An 18,333-nucleotide genomic window follows, 5' to 3' on the forward strand; every position below is an offset into this window, starting at 1 on the left:
CGCAGAGGTCGAGGGGTGGGGACATGGGCATGCGCAGTCGATGACAGGCAACAACTAGCAGAGGCGCCCTCTCGGGGTGGGGAGTTGACGCATGCGCCTTTTGGGACGCTGGCTCGTTGTGCGCATGCCCAGAGTCGTTCGCGTGCCCGCTGTGTCAGGTTGGGCGCGGGGTGAGTGTTTCCGGGCGGCGCCGGAAGGAGGCTGCTGCAGGAGGGTCAGGGCGGGCCGCGCAGAGCCGGCAGCAGCTCAGCCGGGGGATCCGGCCGCGGAACATGGGGCGATAGGCGGGGGCGCTGGTGAGTGCGGGCCCCCCCCGGGGCGAGTCTGCTCGGGGGGAGCAGCCGCCCCAGCGGGGTCAGGGGCTCCCCGTGCTCCCAGGCAGGACCCGAGCGGGGTCAGGGGCTCCCCGTGCTCCCAGGCAGGACCCCAGCGGGGGGTTGAAGGCTCCCCCCCGCCTTGGGCTCCCAGGCAGGACCCCAGCAGGGGGTTGAGGGCTCCCCCTGCCTTGGGCTCCCAGGCAGGACCCTAGCAGGGGGTTGAGGGCTCCCAGGCAGGATCCCAGCGGGGGGTTGAGGGCTCCCCCCGCCTTGGGCTCCCAGGCAGGACCCCAGCGGGGGGGTTGAGGGCTCCCAGGCAGGATCCCAGCGGGGGGTTGAGGGCTCCCCCCGCCTTGGGATCCCAGGTGGGCTAAGCCTTAGGAGACTCTAGGGAGCGGTCCTGCTCTTCTGGCATCACCAGAGAGGCACCTCCAGCATGGGGAGTTAGGGGTGGGGGTGAATCTCTAGCATCCCCTTGCAGAGCCTGGGCTGCATGAACTGGGAGTGAAACGCCATGGGAATGACACCAACTTTAAGTCATTGCTGGAGGAGTCTATTCCAGCCCAGCAGGGCGCCCTTCTTCCCTGTCTAGGTGGGTACAGTGCAGCCAAGAGCCAGGGGATGTCAGGGATACCAAATCTTTCATTCATCCTGGGGTAGATCGACCAGACAGCACGTGTGAAAAATCGGGACTGTCCCTATAAACCCAGGACATCTGGTCACCCTATCCTGGGGTCCTAAATTCAAATGCCATACAAAATAAAGTTAGACTGCACTTCACATCTTCAATCCAAACTCTAGCTCTTAAACGCCTTAGAGGGAAAAATAGCAGAAGGAAAAGCTCTAAGGATAAAAAGTTGGTTTCAAATGAGATTTGTAAATAGATGGCAGATCCATTTAATTGCCCAATGACTTCCTACAGTTTAAGTGAAAAATCACTTCAGTTGTGGTTTACTGGAGTTTATAAAGTGAAAGAGAAAGCTCTGAACTCTTACCGTATGACTGGAACATGTGTAAGCTCTCATGGAGTATTCAGTTGTTCGTGCAATGAAAAACTACTTCAGAAAGTGGGTACAACTATATTTTAGGAGAAACTGAAATTTCCCTCTACGTTCTCACATTTAGGAAATGTATGCATGTTCCTTTTCCATGCATATCATTGGAGATGCCATATTATATTTTTGGTAGCTAAGAGAAAAACTTGAAGTGAAAGGGAAGTATGCTTTAAAAAAAAATCTCTAAAGGGGAAAAAATGGCCTACTCTGTCCAAAGTGACACGTGTTGAATAAACAAATACTTAGACCATGTTAAATCCTGCAGTGTTTTGTTTAGAAGACTTTGGACCTGGAAATGTGAAGTAAAAACATATTTTTAGAACCCCGCAAATCTGTGGATATCAGTGGACCATGTTTGCGGAAGGGATGACCAGACTTGACAGTCCTGATGTTTCTAAATTAAAAAGCAAGCTATTAAGAAAACTCTTTAAGCTTTTATCCATCATAAAGAAGCCAAAAAGAAAGTACATCCACATTTCCTAAAAAATCCATTGCAGATTACTTTTAACTTCTCTGTACAGATTTCTTTGCTTCATGTCTTTTCTTCCTGGAAATGGGAGCTGGAAGCACTCTGATGAATGATTCGACAAGTTACCTTGTTGTGTAGACTTGCATCTTCTAGTCTAATGCTGCAGTAGTCATACTTACTCAGTTGCAATACAGATTACTCAGGTGCCGGTGGCATCAGTACAAGCCATGGGGCATAGTCCTGCTGTGGAAGAAAGCTGTTGTTGCAAAAATCTGTACTCTAGTGCCCTCTACTCCAGTACCAACTTGCCCTGTTCTTAAACTTTTAACCTAAAAACAAAGATTTGATGTGAACATAGACTTCCCTTCACCCTGGAGGATCCTGTGAAATACCTTGCCACTTCAGAAGACAAGATATGCTAGCTTCACAATTACTATTTAAAGTAAGGCTTCATATTAAACGCCCAGAAAAATTACATCTAATCATTTTAATAAGGACAAGGCATACCTGTGTTGTGGTGCATATTGTTGTCTGAAGCTTGTTTCCTTTTGATCTTCCTATAATATGGTAGGTGACATGCAAAACAACTGGTATCTTTGTGGGAATGAGAAGTATGTAGCACAGTAGGAGGGGAGACTAGGTTAACACTGGCTATTTACTTACAGGAAACTTTTGGAAAATGGCCTCTCCATTCACTGGGCCCACAGCAGTTGCTGATGTAATTAAAGATCTAGACACTCAGATAGCTGTGAGTAAATTGCTTGAGCTTGCCATGAAGTGGCATGTAGGACTTGAAGTTGAAACCTGTGCATCCACATCTTGTTTGTGTTCTGATGACTTGATTATGCCCAAAGGTTGAAATTAGAGGTCAGGGTAAAAATTGCTGTGCATTAATATAGTGCTTTTTGCCCAAGGATTTCAAAGCATTTCACATCTTCTGACCTCTCCATGGTAGGTAAGATTTCCTACTTTGTAAACTGAGGCATGGGGCTAAGTGACTGGCCCAAGATCACCCAGTGAACCAGTGTCAGAAGCAAGAATCATGGAATCCTTTTGTCTGCTTCTTGCAGTATGTTCTAGGGGCCTTGCACCAGAAATGCCAACTAAGAGCTTATAGGGCTCTGTACGATTGAAGAACATCCCAAGACATGAACATAAGGATTTTGCATTATTTTAAAATCTGTTAACATTGGGCTAGAAGTTGATATCAGAGTTACATGAAGTAACTTGCATTTAGGTTTGTTTTTTAAAAAGAAAAAGATACATAATATATTTGCAGTGGTGCATGACTTTGAGCATTGGAATGAAACACTAAAATATCAACTGGCTAAGCATTCTTGTGTGATTTTTTTCTGTGTGAATTAATACAAACTAACAAAGAATTTAATGCAGTTATAGGGGAAAATCACATTTTCTACAAAAGGTAGAAAATATTATTTCCCTTCATTGGGAATGTTCTTGATCTGTTTTGTTTTTGTTTTTTCCTGGTAGCCTGTTTTCAGCTTGCATCACTTGTGTCACTGTGAGAAGAGACATTTCCAAAGGGTGCTGTTTTGTAGAAAAGTTTGAGGAAAACTGCTGTATAAGAGAATTTGAGACCCCAAAATCTAATTAGGGGGAAAAAATCACTTAAAACAAAAGTCAGAAATACAAAAATTGTCATCACAACCAGTTTTATGTTCAGACACGGAAAATGCATTTGCCTCAATGCACAGGCAATACGATTTTTCAGAGTTAATACAGGCTGCTATAAAAGTTTTCACTTAAAAGTCACTTCACAGCTTAATATCTGTCCTTTCAAATAGTGAGATGCATTTTCTATGTAACCACCTACTTATTGGCTGAGCTATCAGCAAAATAGTGGCAGAAGCAGGAATCCCATTGACAACTGCATTCATTGAACTGAGATAGTAGAACAGTGAAAGACTTGTAAAAGCATCTGAAATCTCTTACTCTGATAGTTCAAACAATTTAATAAATATTTGTGTATTAGTACTCATCGCTGCAGTTTTCCTTTACCGTTGTTGGTGATAAATGAAGAACACAAGTTTGGACAGAGCCATGCTATTATGGAGCTGTGGGCCACAGATCTGACTGCAAGGAAGCCAAGTGGTGGGTCTGTAATAGTGTGCTAGGAAGAGTAGCTGTCTCAAGGTTCTACACCTTATTTACTAATCTAGGTTGCCAGTTTGGATTCGGTCCAAAGGTTATCTGGTATCTAGTGGCCTATGACATGAGTTAGTCTGAGAATCTTATGGCTAATCTGGAAAGAGCAGGCCGTTAGTTAGGCGTATGAAATTAGTCCTGACCTTTGCTTGACAGTCCACTAAATTCCATGTTGTGCAGCTGAAAGCCTCAACTGAAGTGAGGAATCAAGTAAATCAATGGAATTAGAGGCAAAGGAGGGTTTTCTACTGTCATGTCACTTTTTGAGACCTGGCTTAATGCTGACAAGGTTTATAGGTGAAATTGAATTCTAGGGCTTACGCCAACCTTTCAATATCTGTTCTCGTTGCAAAACTGCCCTGCTATTGGAAATATCTTGGTTTGGGAATAATTACCAGTCAGACTTGAAATGCATTGTGGGTGTTATGTGGCAGATGCTAGAACTGTGACTTCCTGCTCTGTGTTAGGTATTAACCAATGCAGCTACATAAGGAGCTTGTACTCAGCTTTCCCCTCTTCCCAACTAAGTAGATGTCTGAAATGTAAAAATGGAGAGTCTCATATGGTGAGAGTGCCTAGAGACCCCAGTCATAGACCAGGCCCCGCTGTACATAGAATGAAAAGGCAGTCCCTGCCTTGAGGAGTTTATAATCTGATTTTTTCCTCTTTAGTGAAATCTTCCCAACTATACCTCAGGAGGTTGTCATTAATTTGCCAGTAGGAGTAAGTATGGAGACCTCCAAAGAGGCACAGGTGGAGAAGAGGGAAAAGACCTTTTGCAGTCTGGAGGATTCAGGCCTGGGTTGAATTTTGGTGTTAGACTGGAAGAGGGAATGCAACGTTCTCAGGATATACTCAGGCTGGCTCAGTCAGACTTCACACCCATCATCGGTTTGCCATTCAGTGAAATCTGTGCAACCATAATGCCTTCCCTTAAAGTTTTATTTTTAATGTACAAAATTATTTTCCTTTTCCCACCCACGTCCTTCCTCCTCTCAAAGTGTCTTTAGATGTATCAGATTAAGTTGAAAGCCTCCAAGCACTGCCTATGGGATATAGTCTTAGTACAGATAGTGAGAGAGAGTTTAGGGAGTGAAATCCAATCTCTGAATTCACACCTTTACCCCATTGTTAATTTTGGTGTTCCTTTCCTTCTCCAGCTGATTGGTCTGGGTCCTCACAACCACAAAAAGAAGCAGGATCTTGACAAGCTGTATGATTTAAAGACTAAAGCCCAGCAGATTATGAACCAGTTTGGCCCATCTACCTTGATCAACCTATCCAGTTTCTCCTCGATAAAGCCAGAACCAGCCAACACGCCACCACAGAGCTCCATGGCAAACAGTACTACTGTGGCAAAGATGCCAGGGACTCCTAGTGGAGGGGGACGCCTAAGTCCTGAAAGCAACCAGGTAATTTCACTTGAGATCTTGGGCAAGCAGGGAGTTGTTCAGGCCCTCTCATAGTTTGATTACTCTCCCTTAAATGACCTGGAAATATTTTACATTAATTAAACTGATCAGTTGAGTACCCACAGTTCACCCAGCACTACACAGAGATTCGGTTCCTCCTTCTGTTGACCTTACAATCTGAATCAGACACAGGCTGTATAGATCAGCTGCAGGTTGCATCTAGTCTCCTAGTGACGCACATCAGGGAGAGATCAGAAAATCCCATTCTAAGTGTGGCTTGTATGAAAAACAAAATACTGACTACAATGAAAATCTGTCTTCCAATGCTGTAGGTCATCATAACAAGTGTAGGGCAGTGTGCTAGATTCCCCTCCCCAGCCTCCCTGAAATAGCTCAGAACAGTCAAAAGGTCAGTTTAAACCTGGCTTCTAAAATCAGATTGCTGGCTCCAACCTACTGTGTGTGTAGATAACCTATAGCTGCTCGGGACAATGAGGAAGCAGCACCACAGTCAAACAGCTGCCATTTTACGCATATAATGCAACACTTGTTTTCAGTTTTTAACGCACACACAGTGATTGGATGCATTCTGGCAACAAAATGGGACATATTCAAAAAAAGGAAGGTATCTGATTTCAATCGTCTCCAACACCATGCGTTCCTCTGCAGAGAGATCCCCCATCCCGTGCAGTCCCATTCTTGTGGCAATGCTGGGGCTAGAATGTAGGTTTTTGCTTCACTTCAGAAGAACCAAGAGAGAAGCTGAGATGGAAAGAAGGTCGTACTCCCCTGGAGGGGGGTGGCTTAACAGCATAATCATGTCTGAACTCCCTAATCTTGTGGGAATCACAGATCAGATCCCAGTAGCTTTGACTTAGCCTTTCATTCTACCCTGGGAAACAGACTGACTGCCGCACAGTTTGTGTGTAGATTTTCTGGTGCTTTTTAAACTCAGGCTTTGTGGACATTCAGCTCCTTGGCACTTCTCAAAAGAGAAGGGGTTTGCCTCAGTGTCATTGAACCAAATGTATCTAGTTTATCTTGTAAGACTTTTGGGACAGGGTGATAACTGTCCCTCTATATCCTGCAACAATCAGCATGCTGCTGATGCTCAATAACTAATAAAATCCTCCCTCTGTTCTTTGCTGTTGTGCAGCATATTCTGTGCTGATTGGCTGCTGTCCTCCGCCCAGCTGTGGTGTATGTATCTTGTTTGAAGCACTTCTGAATGACAGGCACCATAGAAATGTAAAATATTATCTTTCGCCCATAATATAACCCTGCAGTTACTGAAATTATCCTTGTACTTAGAGTCCACCCTTCAAGAGTTCTCATTATGCAATTGTTTTCTCTTGTCAGCACACTTTAATCAACAGTATTTTGCTATGAAAGAGATGGTAGCAAATGTTGTCTCACGTGAGAGGACGGCCCTATTCACTATTCCGGCCCATTGGCCATTGCTTTGTTTGCAGCTGCCAAGTAGGTTTGAGAACGCCTAGTTATTGCCCAGTGTTTATCTGTGCCGTTCCATTTTGTCAGTACTGTGTATAGCCTGGACATTTGATTACAGTTTTGGGGGCAGTTTGAGTGAATTTTTGTTATTATTTTTTGCTGCTGTGCTGTGTATTGCCAGTCAGATTGCTAATGCAGTGTGGAAAATCATCCCCTTCTCCCCCTCAGGTTTTAACCAAGAAGAAGTTGCAGGACCTGGTGCGAGAGGTGGATCCCAATGAGCAGCTGGATGAGGATGTGGAGGAGGTAGGCCGTGTGTGACAACCCGTACAGTAAAATGGGACATGCGGGGCCAATCCAGAGCTGTCATAGCCCCTTACCCAGTACAGGGAGGATTGGTTCATACTATTGTGCTGTTACACAAGCTCTGGTCAGCATCGGACATAGTGCTGAAGGTCCATATACATTGCTGGTGCTCAGAGGTATTTATTCTAATTTACCAACCAGTCTCTTGCTGGTGACTCTCCCAGACGTCCCAGGGGATTTTCTGTAGGGTGTGGTCAGACTGTTTTCAGCAAGCAGTGGCTCCTGAGGGCTGAATTTCATAGTGGTCACTACATTGACTGTAACAGTTATCCAAAAAATAATGTGAAGGGGTTTGAGGTGCTGCTTTCTTCAACCCCCTACTCCCCCACAGATGCTGTTGCAGATCGCTGATGATTTCATTGAGAGCGTGGTGACAGCTGCCTGCCAGCTCGCCCGGCATCGCAAATCAAACACTCTGGAAGTGAAGGACGTCCAGCTGCATCTCGGTAAGAGACTTGTATCTTGTCAGTGAGGAGACAGAACTGAGGGATAGAACTACCTGAAAAGGGATTGTCCGTGCTAGGCCTTGGGGTAGGGATCTGGATACACACTACACAACTAGGGTAAACCCTAGTTAGACATTTGAGGGAAATAGTCTAACTGAAATGTGTGGAAGCAGAGACATGGAAGCTTGAGCCTAGGGTGGCTGTCTAGGCGTCGTGCTGGGAATCAGGGACAAGTTAAATGTTTCTCTTCCTCCAAACTCTCCTATTCCTATGCATGGTTATGCCATTTTGTACCATTTTGCAACCTGGATTGTAAGATCTCTGGTGTAGGGGCTGTTTATAATAGGTGTATATAGTATCTAGCCCAACAGGAGCCTGACTCAAGTCCTTAGATGCAAGCACAGTACAAACAATAAATAACCTTTAAATGCCTTTAGTCACTGGAGTCTGGATTCTCCAGCATCCCCATTTCTCATGAAATATCTGCAGACCTGGCACCAGGAGGGTTCACTGAATAGTTCTTACTATATTTCTAACTAGTTCTTATTGTTCTGGTACGTTGAGGGCTTCCCTGTGTTGGGCATTGTGCACAGCTTTCTTAGGCAGTGATCTGTTCTTTCTGTTCCAGAGCGCCAGTGGAACATGTGGATCCCAGGTTTTGGTTCTGAAGAAATCCGGCCATACAAAAAAGCCTGCACTACAGAAGCTCACAAACAGGTGAGGAGCCCCTTGTGAATGCACTAAAAGCCAAATGTAGGGGGGTCAATACAAGCAGAGTCCTTGTCCAACTCCCGCCACACGTGCCAGGGCTGCTCTTGCTCATCTCCACTCTTGTATTGCGACCAAGAAAGAAGGGAATCCTGATGAGTGTGTGGAGCTTGGATATTCTTTTAGACTCCCCCTGCAGTGTGTTCCCAGGGCTGCGACAATCTAAGCCAGGGAGGTTCCTTGCTGCTGCTAGGTTCTCGCTTCTAACTGGTGGCCACACCCTTCAAGCTGTGGAAGAGATTCAGTTGTTGGGAGACTCCATAGGGGAGACTGCTAGTTTGTCATACTGGCTCCCTGCACAGTGGACCTTGCAGTTAGTAATGACAGTGCTGGAGAGCAATTCTCACCGAGCCTCTGACGCTCCAAGGAGGAGCCCAAAACAACCCTTCATCCACAGGCAGTTAAGCGGTCAGGGAGAAGGCACTCAGTTCAGGAGCCAAAACACAACCATGACCATGAGACAATGCTGCATGACTGGTTTTTTTGTTAAACACTGCATTAAAATGTATGGCTGATGGCTCTGTCAGCTAATGGCAGCAGCCATGCGTGTATTTAACAGTGACCCAGGTCTTACTGAGCTACTGCAGGACAGCTGCAGAGTCCTTTCCACTGGAAACAAATGGTTACCCTACAGCGTTGCAGCAAGTGACTTGTTGCCATTGTATATAGGGGCAGCTGAAAATTGTTTCCTCTCCGACCTTAAATATCTGGCTGGGGCTCCTCTTGGAAGAGCACTTGTGCTTGTCCTGGAATTTCAGCTGTTAGTTACTGGTTCAGTACTGGTCTCTGCCTTGCTCCTAGTTTGGAAGTTACTGGAGTTTAAGTCAAAGGCCAAAGCCATCAATAAAAATCTCTACACCCGTGAAACACACCAGCATGGTAATGTGACAGCTCCATTTCTGACACCGGGGATAAAATGCTGTGCCGGTGTGGACGGAGGGCCTTAATGTGGATTTTGATTCAGTGCACAATGCAAGTAAAATATTTAAAATGTGCTAATGACTGAGTGAAATTAGGGTTAAAGTAGAATCACCAAACGGAAATGATGACTGCGGACAGAATTTCTCCCAAAGAGAGAAGCACACTCTCTGAAAAACATTTTTTTCTTTTTTTAAACATTCTGACTATGGATCTATCCAAGCTAAGATTCAGATAGGCTTAAAGAACCATGTTTAAACACAGGTCGGGCTAATTCATGGTAGAACGTTGCCTACAGGCATGTACAAGCCTGAGAAGGATCCAGGCTGGAACATTTCTCAGCATGGCTTATAATTTGGCCTCTCCCACAAGTTAGAGAAATCAAGTTACAAATGGATTTAGCTAGAGCCCATCTTAACTGTTAAAATGTGGTTCCCAAAGTGTTTAAAGGCCACTGTAGACAGGACTTGTGTCTGTAGTTCTTGATACATCACGAGTGTTCACCAGACCTTACTTTCAACATATGGTATTGCATAAGCAACCTGTTGTGGACCCTGTGTTTCTTCAATCTCATTCCTATATAGCCATGTTCCCAGCTTGATTTGGAAATAACCATGTTCCAGACTCTCAGTTCCCTGTATTTTCCCTTTATCATTTCAGAGGATGGCACTGATCCGCAAAACAACCAAGAAATAACCCCTAGGAATAGCAGGGAGACAACTGTGCGTTTTGGGATATCTGCCTCTAAGCTGAAGCCTCCATGACACCATCCATGGGATATTTTTTTTAATGCTTTACAGAGAAGCATCTATTTTTTATTAACAGTGCAGCAATATCTATGACTTTGAGGAGATCGGCCAAAAACCATTATATGCCCCCCTTCCCCAGCCCCCCATCAGAGCACATTGTATCTTGAAACAAAGACTTTATTTGTGACCTTTAAAGTGGTTTATTGTATAAGTGATTGATTGTCCAAGGAACAGAGCATTTTGATCTTGTTTGGGACAGTATTAGAAGCATCTGTAGAGGTTTTCGTTTTTCCTCCTTCCCTCCTGCCAGTTCAAGTACTTTGTAATGTCAGTGTTTATATAAATACTTGCATTTGTTTTACATTAATAAAGAAATTATTAATCTAAAGATGGGCATAGTCTCGTGCTTCTGCATTTGATGTCCTTTGAACACCCCTGCAATAAGCAACTCCTCTCTCCTACTGCCTATAGTTTTAAAATTTAAAACTATAGGCAGTAGGAGAGAGGGGCTGCTTGCTGCAGGGGTGTTCAAAGGACATGCCAGGTTTAGGTTCAAAATGGAGGGGATTGCTCTTGCACTGGTAAGGGACAACACAGGCCATTTTGCCTCTAAGCCAGTTGAAATCCGGCCGAGGTGAGTAGTGACCACAAGTCCTATCATCTTTTGGCTGTTTGGCCTATTTGAAATAAACTAATGGTATCTGTCCAGTTCCTAGTGCACAAAGGTTTGCATTAAGACCGACTGGAGCCCGGGCTGACAGCTGCAGCAGAGAAGCCAAAGACTTGGTGAGTCATGGAGACCGGACTTCCTTCTGGCTCCCTGCAGATCAGGGATGGTGGGATGGAAGCATGTGCTATTCCATGGCCAAATGGAAGTCTTCAGTCTCCAGGGCTGTCAGCTGAGCACATTTCACCAGCACATAACTCACTTTAAAACTGTTCAGAAAAGAAATTGAAGCTTAGGCCACAAATTTGACCCGAGTAACTCTGCTAATCAGGTGGGAAAGGTTCTTCAAATTGCAAACAGGAAAGGTAAGGGGTGTTCCTAAATCTGTACCTCTTGAGTTTTGGGTCGACAGGGATGAAATTGAAAGCTGCCCCCAAAGGCTTTGAAATATATACATGGTCCTAAAATGAGCTTTCCAAACTAAAGGCTGCACCGCAGATAAAATCCAGACTTCTTATCTGGTTGGCCAACTTGTTACCTGGGGTTCTTTGAACCCAAAGCTCTTGGTAACTTTTACTCTGTGCGAAGTGGTGTCAGGAAATAAATCAGTGGAGACACAGCCGTTTGACCGATCGATGGCTGGCACAAACAGGACAACACGAGTGCTTTCACTTAAAGCTAAACTTTATTTAGTCTCCAGCACTTACACATGTCCTCAACCGGTTAGTAAAACACCCCCAACCCTCAATAATTACCAAAGCTGAGTGTGGCTTTCGAGTGGCACTGTGACAGGCTTCTGCTGGCCAAACTTCCATCTGCCGGTGGGGACCCCAAGGTGCCTCCAGAGGAAGCGTTCCTGAAGAGCCCCTTCTGAGAAGTCCAGCTACCTCAAACCGGTTCCCTTTATTTATGCATTAATAATACAATGGTATATCCCATAAAGAGGGGATTTTGCAAGAATCCTGCTGAGATTGGTTAACTTCATAAGTTCAGTGCTAGTGCCTGAACAGTTCCTGACAGCATAGGCAGTGTCCAGAGTGTCCTAAATTGCCATTCTGATCCCTGACAGGGTCCTTCCAAAATGGGGATTCGCGCTCCTAAGTGTGAATGTTGTCCATTCGCTGCGCCCATCTAATACTCAGTCTTTCCACTAAGACTGCCATTGTAGGGACCAGTTGTAGAGATGGTTCTTTATGATGTGGTTTAAAACAGTGGATCCCAAACTTCATTGGTTCACGTACCACTTTCTTAAAAAATTGTTGTGAAGTGAATGGATGGAACATCAAGTTTGGGTACCACAGCCTGGTCTGGAAACTGGTTGGAGACCTGCCCAATTAATTGCTTATAGTGGTCACCTAAAAAGCCAACAGATCCTAGTTTAAAAAAAAACGCCATCAGCACGGTCTAGATTCTAACCAGTAACCTGGAGGTGAAAGTTACCCTGTTCTGTCTTGAAGGCATTTCAGTATCTTGCATAGTCACAAGAACACAGCCTGTGGAAATAGCCAGTCCTGTTGGCCTAAAACCAGATTGCTAAATCTAAGTGGGCCTGAGAGGGAAGCTGCTTTGCCCACATAGTGACTGTTTTCATATTAGAAACTTCCAGCCTTGTTCCTAGGCCGTGTCCTTTCAAGCGAAGGGGAAGTCCAGTGACATGAGGGACAGGTGGTGGCAGGACAACCTGCAGCAAAACACCCCTTACTGTTAACTTGTGGGTTTTAACATGAGGAGCCACATTGATGAGAATGGGAGAAGGTGGGGGTGCTTCATAGGCTGTTGCTGCGTGGCTCTGCAGACTCCGAGCTGAACATCAGGGCTGGGAAGTGCTTCACAACCAGGATGGCTGGAAGAATGTTTCGTCTGTAGAAAATGCAGTGTCCATGGAGATTCTAAATCCTCCGAATCTGCAGGTACCTCCTGAGTCTAGTGTCGCTGTTTATGCCACTTGGGCGACACTTGGCATTTTCATTGGCATGTTTATTGTTCTAACCGTTTAATGCTAAAGGCAACCAGAAATATGAATAAAATGTATTTAACTTTGCATCCAAGTGTAAATTCCAGTCTTTTCCAGTGCCTAGACCACTGGATTCCTATTTGGAATCTCCTCCAAGCACAGAGGGTGCTGTGTAATCCCGCAGCATTTGGACATGAGTGGATGGAAACATTACCTGTTCCAATTCCGTTTGTTGCCTTCGATGGGAGAGGTTAACGGGAACTACTAGCCTGTTAGAAGAGGCTATTGTGACTGTCCTTGCATATAGTATTGCCCGGCAGCCAGGTCTCATATGGGAAGGTGGGTGATGATAGCCCACTCTGGCTTCTTAGTCTACAATGTCAGGCTAGCACGAGCACTTCTTCTGCTTCTCTGGTTTTCCCAGGTTCTGTACTTTGGGCTCCTCTGTGGGTGGCAGTCTGCTTTTCACCCCATCCCAATCCTTGTTTGGGCTCAGCATCCCGGCCTTCACAGCTTCATAGATCTCCAAAGTCAGCAGCTGGAAGGCATCATCCACGTTGCTGTTGCTTTTAGCGGATGTCTCTATGTACTTTGCCCCCAGTGAAGAAGCAAGCTTCTCGGCCTCCTTTCGCTCAACCTGGCGCTGTGGCACCAGGTCACTTTTGTGCCCAACCAGCACAAAGACCACATGAAAAGGTTTCACTGTCTCTGTCATCTCCCGATGCCACTCCTTGATGCTCTCAAAGGATGCTTGGTTGGTCAGGTCAAACATCAGCACTGCCCCTGCGGAGTTGCGGTAGTAAGAGCGAGTCACTGACCTAAGACATGAGGAGGGAACGGCATGAGACTCTGCATTCTCTTATTGCTTTCCTAAGATCTTTATGGCACAGAGGCAGCACAGGCTGCCTTGTGGAACTGCTTGGAAAATGTTTTTCTGCAGAAAATTTCAGCTTTTTGGTGGAATATCAAAAACCAAAACTTCAATTCAGAATGGGAGTTGTAGTTCAGGTGCCTTATTCTGACTAGATTACATCTCCCATGATGCACAGCCTTTCTCTATGGTACTGAGAAGTGATGCGTCCCATAAGAATCCCTGGTCATGGTGCATCATGGGAGAGGTAGTCTGTGTAAAGAGCCCAGAGAGGAGAATGGAAGTCCTGTGAGATGGTTGGGTGCCATTTTGAATGAAAATTGAGTTTGGGACAATCATTTTTTTTTGACTAAATGTTCTGAGGAAAGCTACTTCTCCTGTCAAAACAGACAAATAACAAAAAACCCTGCCTGCCATGGAAAACTTTTTTTGTTTTTGTTTTTTTTGTCAAAATGGTTTTGATGGAATTTTTTTAACTAGCCCTAATGCCTAAATATATTATCTGTCTGTGGTACATGTTCAACCAGATTCATGTCACAGGTGTGACTCTTAGCTGAGCCAGTTGCTTGGTTGATGATCGTATCAGTTTATGCTCCCATATCAGTACATGTTAGGAAAATCTGGCCAGCTATCCCATTGGACTTTGGCAGAGGGCAGAATGTCCTGAGGACCCCTTTCCCAGTAGCAGGTAGAGCAATGGATATTGGGATGCCCTGTCCGCCTGAGAGCTGGCTGAGCTGGTTACTCCAAGCCAGTCTCCTGCAGTCACTGTGCTAGCTTATGCTGCTGGTGGCAGAGAATTAACCATGTGGGGTGTGAACAAAGCATGTTTACAACCAGTCTGGGTTCGAACTAGAACAGGTCTTTGGAAAACTCTCCGGCTGTTGCCCAGGCATCTGTCTGGCCCCACCTGCCGTGGCAACAGCGCAGGCATTTTCACCTTTGTGTTGTGTCTGCCTGCTCCGAACACAGAGGTATTAAACAGCTGAGCCCTGTCTGTGCTAATGCTCCCACTCTTGGGAAATTCCTGGAAACCTGCTGCCCATGTCACTAACTGGTTACAAACTGGCCAAACCTCGAGCGTAAATGAGACTTCCGAAGCCCCTTTTCTCCTACATCTCGGGGCTGGCCCAGGTGCTTCAGGTGTGCCCAGCCAGTTCCTTTCAACGGGCATGTGGCTGGTTAATAATTTTCCCCGTTAGCTTAGGAAGCAGAAAACTCTGTACCTGATCGCCTGAGGTGCTGGACTAAAAAGGGCCTCGGGTCTGGACTGGATAGCTGGTCTCAGTCCAGTCCCTAGGGACATGAGTCTCCTTTCACTTATACTGGGTGTAAATCAGAAGGATCAGTGGAGTTACACTGATGTCAAGCCAGAGCAAGAGCAAGAAGAATGAGGCTTTGATGCCTGTATCCCCCCTGGCCTGGCAGTCTCAGCCACAGAGCTGGAACTCCCCTCTTACCTGGGAGGTGGTTGCTAACCCCTTGCCTTCCTTCCTTCCTCAGAACCTGGGGTACATCCTGCTCCCATTGAAGCCAATGGAGGGGGGAAGGGAAGGGCTCAAATAGTAACATTCAAACCCCGCCCCAGCATGGATCCCACAGGTCCTGCCCTTGGGCGTGGGGGGCTGAGTAGGTGCCCACAGTGGTGTTAGCTGGAAAGTTCTTCACACCTAGTGTGTGACTCCTCCTGACAGTGCCCCAGCCCAGGTGCGAAGCCCCATTGTATAACAGTAGTTCTCAGTACTATTCCTTTGATAATAATTAAGGGCTGGATCTCCGCTCCCTCCCACTCTGCACCTCTCTTCTGGGCAATGGAGCCAGTGTTTGCTGGGGAACCCCATGAGTTTCCCCTGTCATACCCTAGCAGGGCGATGACACATGCACCAAGAGCTGGGGAGGAAGGGAGTCCCTGAAGTGAGGCCTTTAAACTCCCCCAGCGCTCTAAAGAGCCCCATGCAGCAGTACTTGAGCATAGCTGCAGGCACTTTACATGTGTAAATGGATCCAGCCCAAAGGAAATGAGCATAGGGGTGGAGCTTTCTGTCCCATTCCCAGGGGTTAGGATGGCCCATGGACTAAACTGTTCTCCTGCACGACACCAACTGTCCCCTTTGCTGCCTGTCTCAGCAGAGAGGCCATGGAGAGTTGGAGAGACTATCTAGGATCCCTCCAAGTTGTCCTAGAGCAGTGGTCCCCAACCTTTTCAGGGTTGTGCCCCCTCTTACCGCTGTCAGTGTGTCCCCCCGCAGGAGCCGGGCTGTGAACAGGGCTGCAGCTCCCCGGGTGGGGTGGGGTGGGGATGGACATGGACAGGGATACGGAGGCCGAGGCTGGGGCCACAGCTGGGAGCATGTCTGGGGCTGGGGCTGGGGCAAGGCCGCCCAGAGTGGGGGGGTTCAAGTGGGGCAATGTGCCCGGGCCCCATAGGGGCCCTGCAAGTCCTGGCCAAGAATCCCTTTCCACTCACCTAGCGGCGGTCCGGGTCTTCGGCGGCAGGGGGCTCTTCAGTCAGTTCACTGAAGATGCGGGGCGAGTGAAAGACCCGAAGACGACGACTTGGAGCGCCACCTGCTTTGCCCCAGGCCCCCTGAATCCTCTGGGCGGCCCTGGGCTGGGGCCAGGAATGGAGTTGCGAGGCTGAGGGCAGGGCCTGGGCAGAGTGGGGGCTGAGTGGTGCTCCCTCCCTGCCCCCATGAGGAGCTGGCCAGGCCTCACTGCAACCCCCTGAATGTTCCTCCGCACCCTCCCAATTTGGGGACCACTGGGCTAGAGACACAACAGCAAGGGGCAGCATGGGAGAAGTTAACCAAGCCATGGCCCATGATTTTCCCCCTCCAAGGCCTTTGGTTTCCAGGCCTGTTAACCAAGCCCCTTTCCTCAGCATTGTTGATGCAAGAAAACAGCCTGCGCTCGAGCCTGGAGTTTCCTGCACCTGTATTAATCCCCATTGCAGCTTTCAAGATCCCTTCATTGGCTCTGGCTCTGTCCTGTCCACACGCTTACACGTACGTCTAATCCTCCCCTGGCAAACCCACCTGAATCGCTCCTGTCCAGCTGTGTCCCAGAACTGCAGCTTGATTCGGAGCCCGGGCTCCAGCTCCACAAACTGGACGTAGAAATCCACCCCCACCGTCTGGTTGATGGAGTCGAGGAAGGCGCCCTCGGTGTAACGCTTCAGCAGGGACGACTTTCCCACCGTCGAATCCCCCAGCATGATAATGCGGAACTGGTAGTGCCAGAGCGAATCCATCCGGAGTATCCCAGCGGGACAAGGCAACCTGCGAGCCACAAAGAAGCCTGGAGCCGAGCGTCTGCAGACCGGAGAGTGAACTCCTATGCCGTTGCCAGTTGGGACTTGCTGGAAGTGGAGCGAGATGGTTCCAGCTGAGAGCTGCTCTAACTCATGTCCAGGCAGGCAGCTGCCACCCCTCCCGCTGAGTGTGCAGTGTTTATAGAAGAAGGCAGAGAGAATGTATTGCTCCTACATTTGGCCGTCAGGACTATCTCTCCGCTCAGTAACACTGGGTCCTGTGTGTCAGAGGAAAGGAACGAGCAAAACAGATGCAAAACATTGGGATGAGGAAGCATCTCCTTGGCACTAGGTTAGATTAAGAAGATAAGATTATGTTTAGGGGCCTTGTAACTAGTGAGGTCTGGGCATCAGGTGACTTTGGGTTCTACTCCAGGCCCTGCCACTTTCTGTCTCTGGGCAAGTTCATTGCACCTTGGTTTTCCCTCCTGTGAAATACAGATGATGGTACTGACCTCACGGGGCAGTGGGAGGCACAGAGCTTGTCTACTGTCCTGGGGAGCTATTCCAGAATAGCCGTTCCTGATTAACGCTATGTGTGGACACGGCTGCCCAGAGAGGGGTGCAAAAGGGGCAGTTCATCCCAGATCTCCCATCTAAGAGGGCCTCCAAACCCATGGAGTATGAGTGGGCAGCAGTGTGACCGGGTGCAATGGGATGTGAGTGCCACTTCAGCTTGGCCCAGCCACTGGGATACTGAATAACGCTGTGCCCCAGGTCCTACACCACTATCTCAAATTTGGCCCAGCCATGATGAAGTGGTGGCTGGGCCAAACCTGGGCAGTGCTGTGGTCCTGTGTGTCGGGTCACAACACCCAGAGTGGGGAGCTGGGCCTGGCCCCATGGGACAGGCACTGTCTCTATGGGGTGAGTGCAGGGTGGATTCACTGGCTAGTCACCACCACTTTGGCCCCCTGGGGAAGGGTGGGAGACCTCTGTGTCAGATATTGCCCTGGGCCCCCTGTCCCTGTGTGTAGACACACTTATTCCAGAATAACAGTGTCCACACACAGGATTAATCAGGAATAGTTAATCTGGTTTAAATCCACACCTTACTTTATTCCAGATTATAGACAAACCCTGAGTCCCAATTTAAAGGTTTTGAGCTCTTTGGCTGGAAGGCCCTAGAGATGGACTACGATTTAGTATGCTATTATAGAGAAGATTTAAAAGACTTTCACATTCACTTAATAGGATTCACTTTTAAAGGCAGTTTCTTCCCCATCCAGCTACAGCCAAGCTGGGCATGAGCCGAGCCCCTGGGATAAGCAGAGATCTGGTGTCAGAGCCACTGGTTTCCCTTGGGAGAATGTTTAAGCAACAAGACACGACAGGGCATGTATTGTGTTGTGTTCATTCATGCCTTGTGCACGCTGACGCCAAAGACCAAGGGTTGATATTGCAACTGGGCGT

General features: G+C 47.3%; 2 protein-coding genes across 5 annotated transcripts; one reads left to right on the plus strand and one right to left on the minus strand.

Annotated features, from left to right (window-relative positions):
* Positions 1-177: 177 nt before the first annotated feature.
* TAF12 (TATA-box binding protein associated factor 12) lies at positions 178-10,506 on the plus strand. 4 transcript variants are annotated; one of them, XM_030539092.1, is made up of 7 exons: positions 178-296; positions 2,507-2,589; positions 5,168-5,419; positions 7,100-7,177; positions 7,569-7,683; positions 8,312-8,400; positions 10,030-10,506. In XM_030539092.1, exons 2-7 carry the CDS (start codon positions 2,521-2,523, stop codon positions 10,063-10,065), a joined length of 639 nt encoding a protein of 212 aa, XP_030394952.1. In that variant the 5' UTR covers positions 178-296; positions 2,507-2,520; the 3' UTR covers positions 10,066-10,506. The 4 variants fall into 4 exon arrangements, with proteins under 4 accessions (XP_030394952.1, XP_030394953.1, XP_030394954.1 ...); XM_030539093.1 differs by lacking the exon at positions 2,507-2,589 and adding an exon at positions 1,894-2,283 and having other exon boundaries at positions 181-296; XM_030539094.1 differs by lacking the exon at positions 2,507-2,589 and having other exon boundaries at positions 181-296.
* Positions 10,507-13,109: 2,603 nt separating this feature from the next.
* On the minus strand, positions 13,110-16,860 carry LOC115637709 (ras-related protein Rab-39B-like). The gene is made up of 2 exons (XM_030539210.1): positions 16,646-16,860; positions 13,110-13,557 (listed from the first exon to the last, which is right to left on the minus strand). Exons 1-2 carry the CDS (start codon positions 16,858-16,860, stop codon positions 13,125-13,127), a joined length of 648 nt encoding a protein of 215 aa, XP_030395070.1. The 3' UTR covers positions 13,110-13,124.
* Positions 16,861-18,333: the final 1,473 nt, after the last annotated feature.

This window comes from Gopherus evgoodei, chromosome 20 (assembly GCF_007399415.2).
Source record: "Gopherus evgoodei ecotype Sinaloan lineage chromosome 20, rGopEvg1_v1.p, whole genome shotgun sequence".
Taxonomy (NCBI): domain Eukaryota; kingdom Metazoa; phylum Chordata; order Testudines; family Testudinidae; genus Gopherus; species Gopherus evgoodei.

Coding starts and splice junctions, on each gene's coding strand:
- TAF12 (XM_030539092.1), top strand. CDS start 2,521: ATGGCCTCTCCATTCACTGGGCCCACAGCAGTTGCTGATGTAATTAAA. Junction 7,684..8,311: donor GGACGTCCAGCTGCATCTCG/GTAAGAGACTTG, acceptor TTTCTGTTCCAG/AGCGCCAGTGGAACATGTGG. Junction 8,401..10,029: donor CTACAGAAGCTCACAAACAG/GTGAGGAGCCCC, acceptor TTATCATTTCAG/AGGATGGCACTGATCCGCAA.
- LOC115637709 (XM_030539210.1), bottom strand. CDS start 16,860: ATGGATTCGCTCTGGCACTACCAGTTCCGCATTATCATGCTGGGGGAT. Junction 13,558..16,645: donor GCTGGACAGGAGCGATTCAG/GTGGGTTTGCCA, acceptor CTCATGTCTTAG/GTCAGTGACTCGCTCTTACT.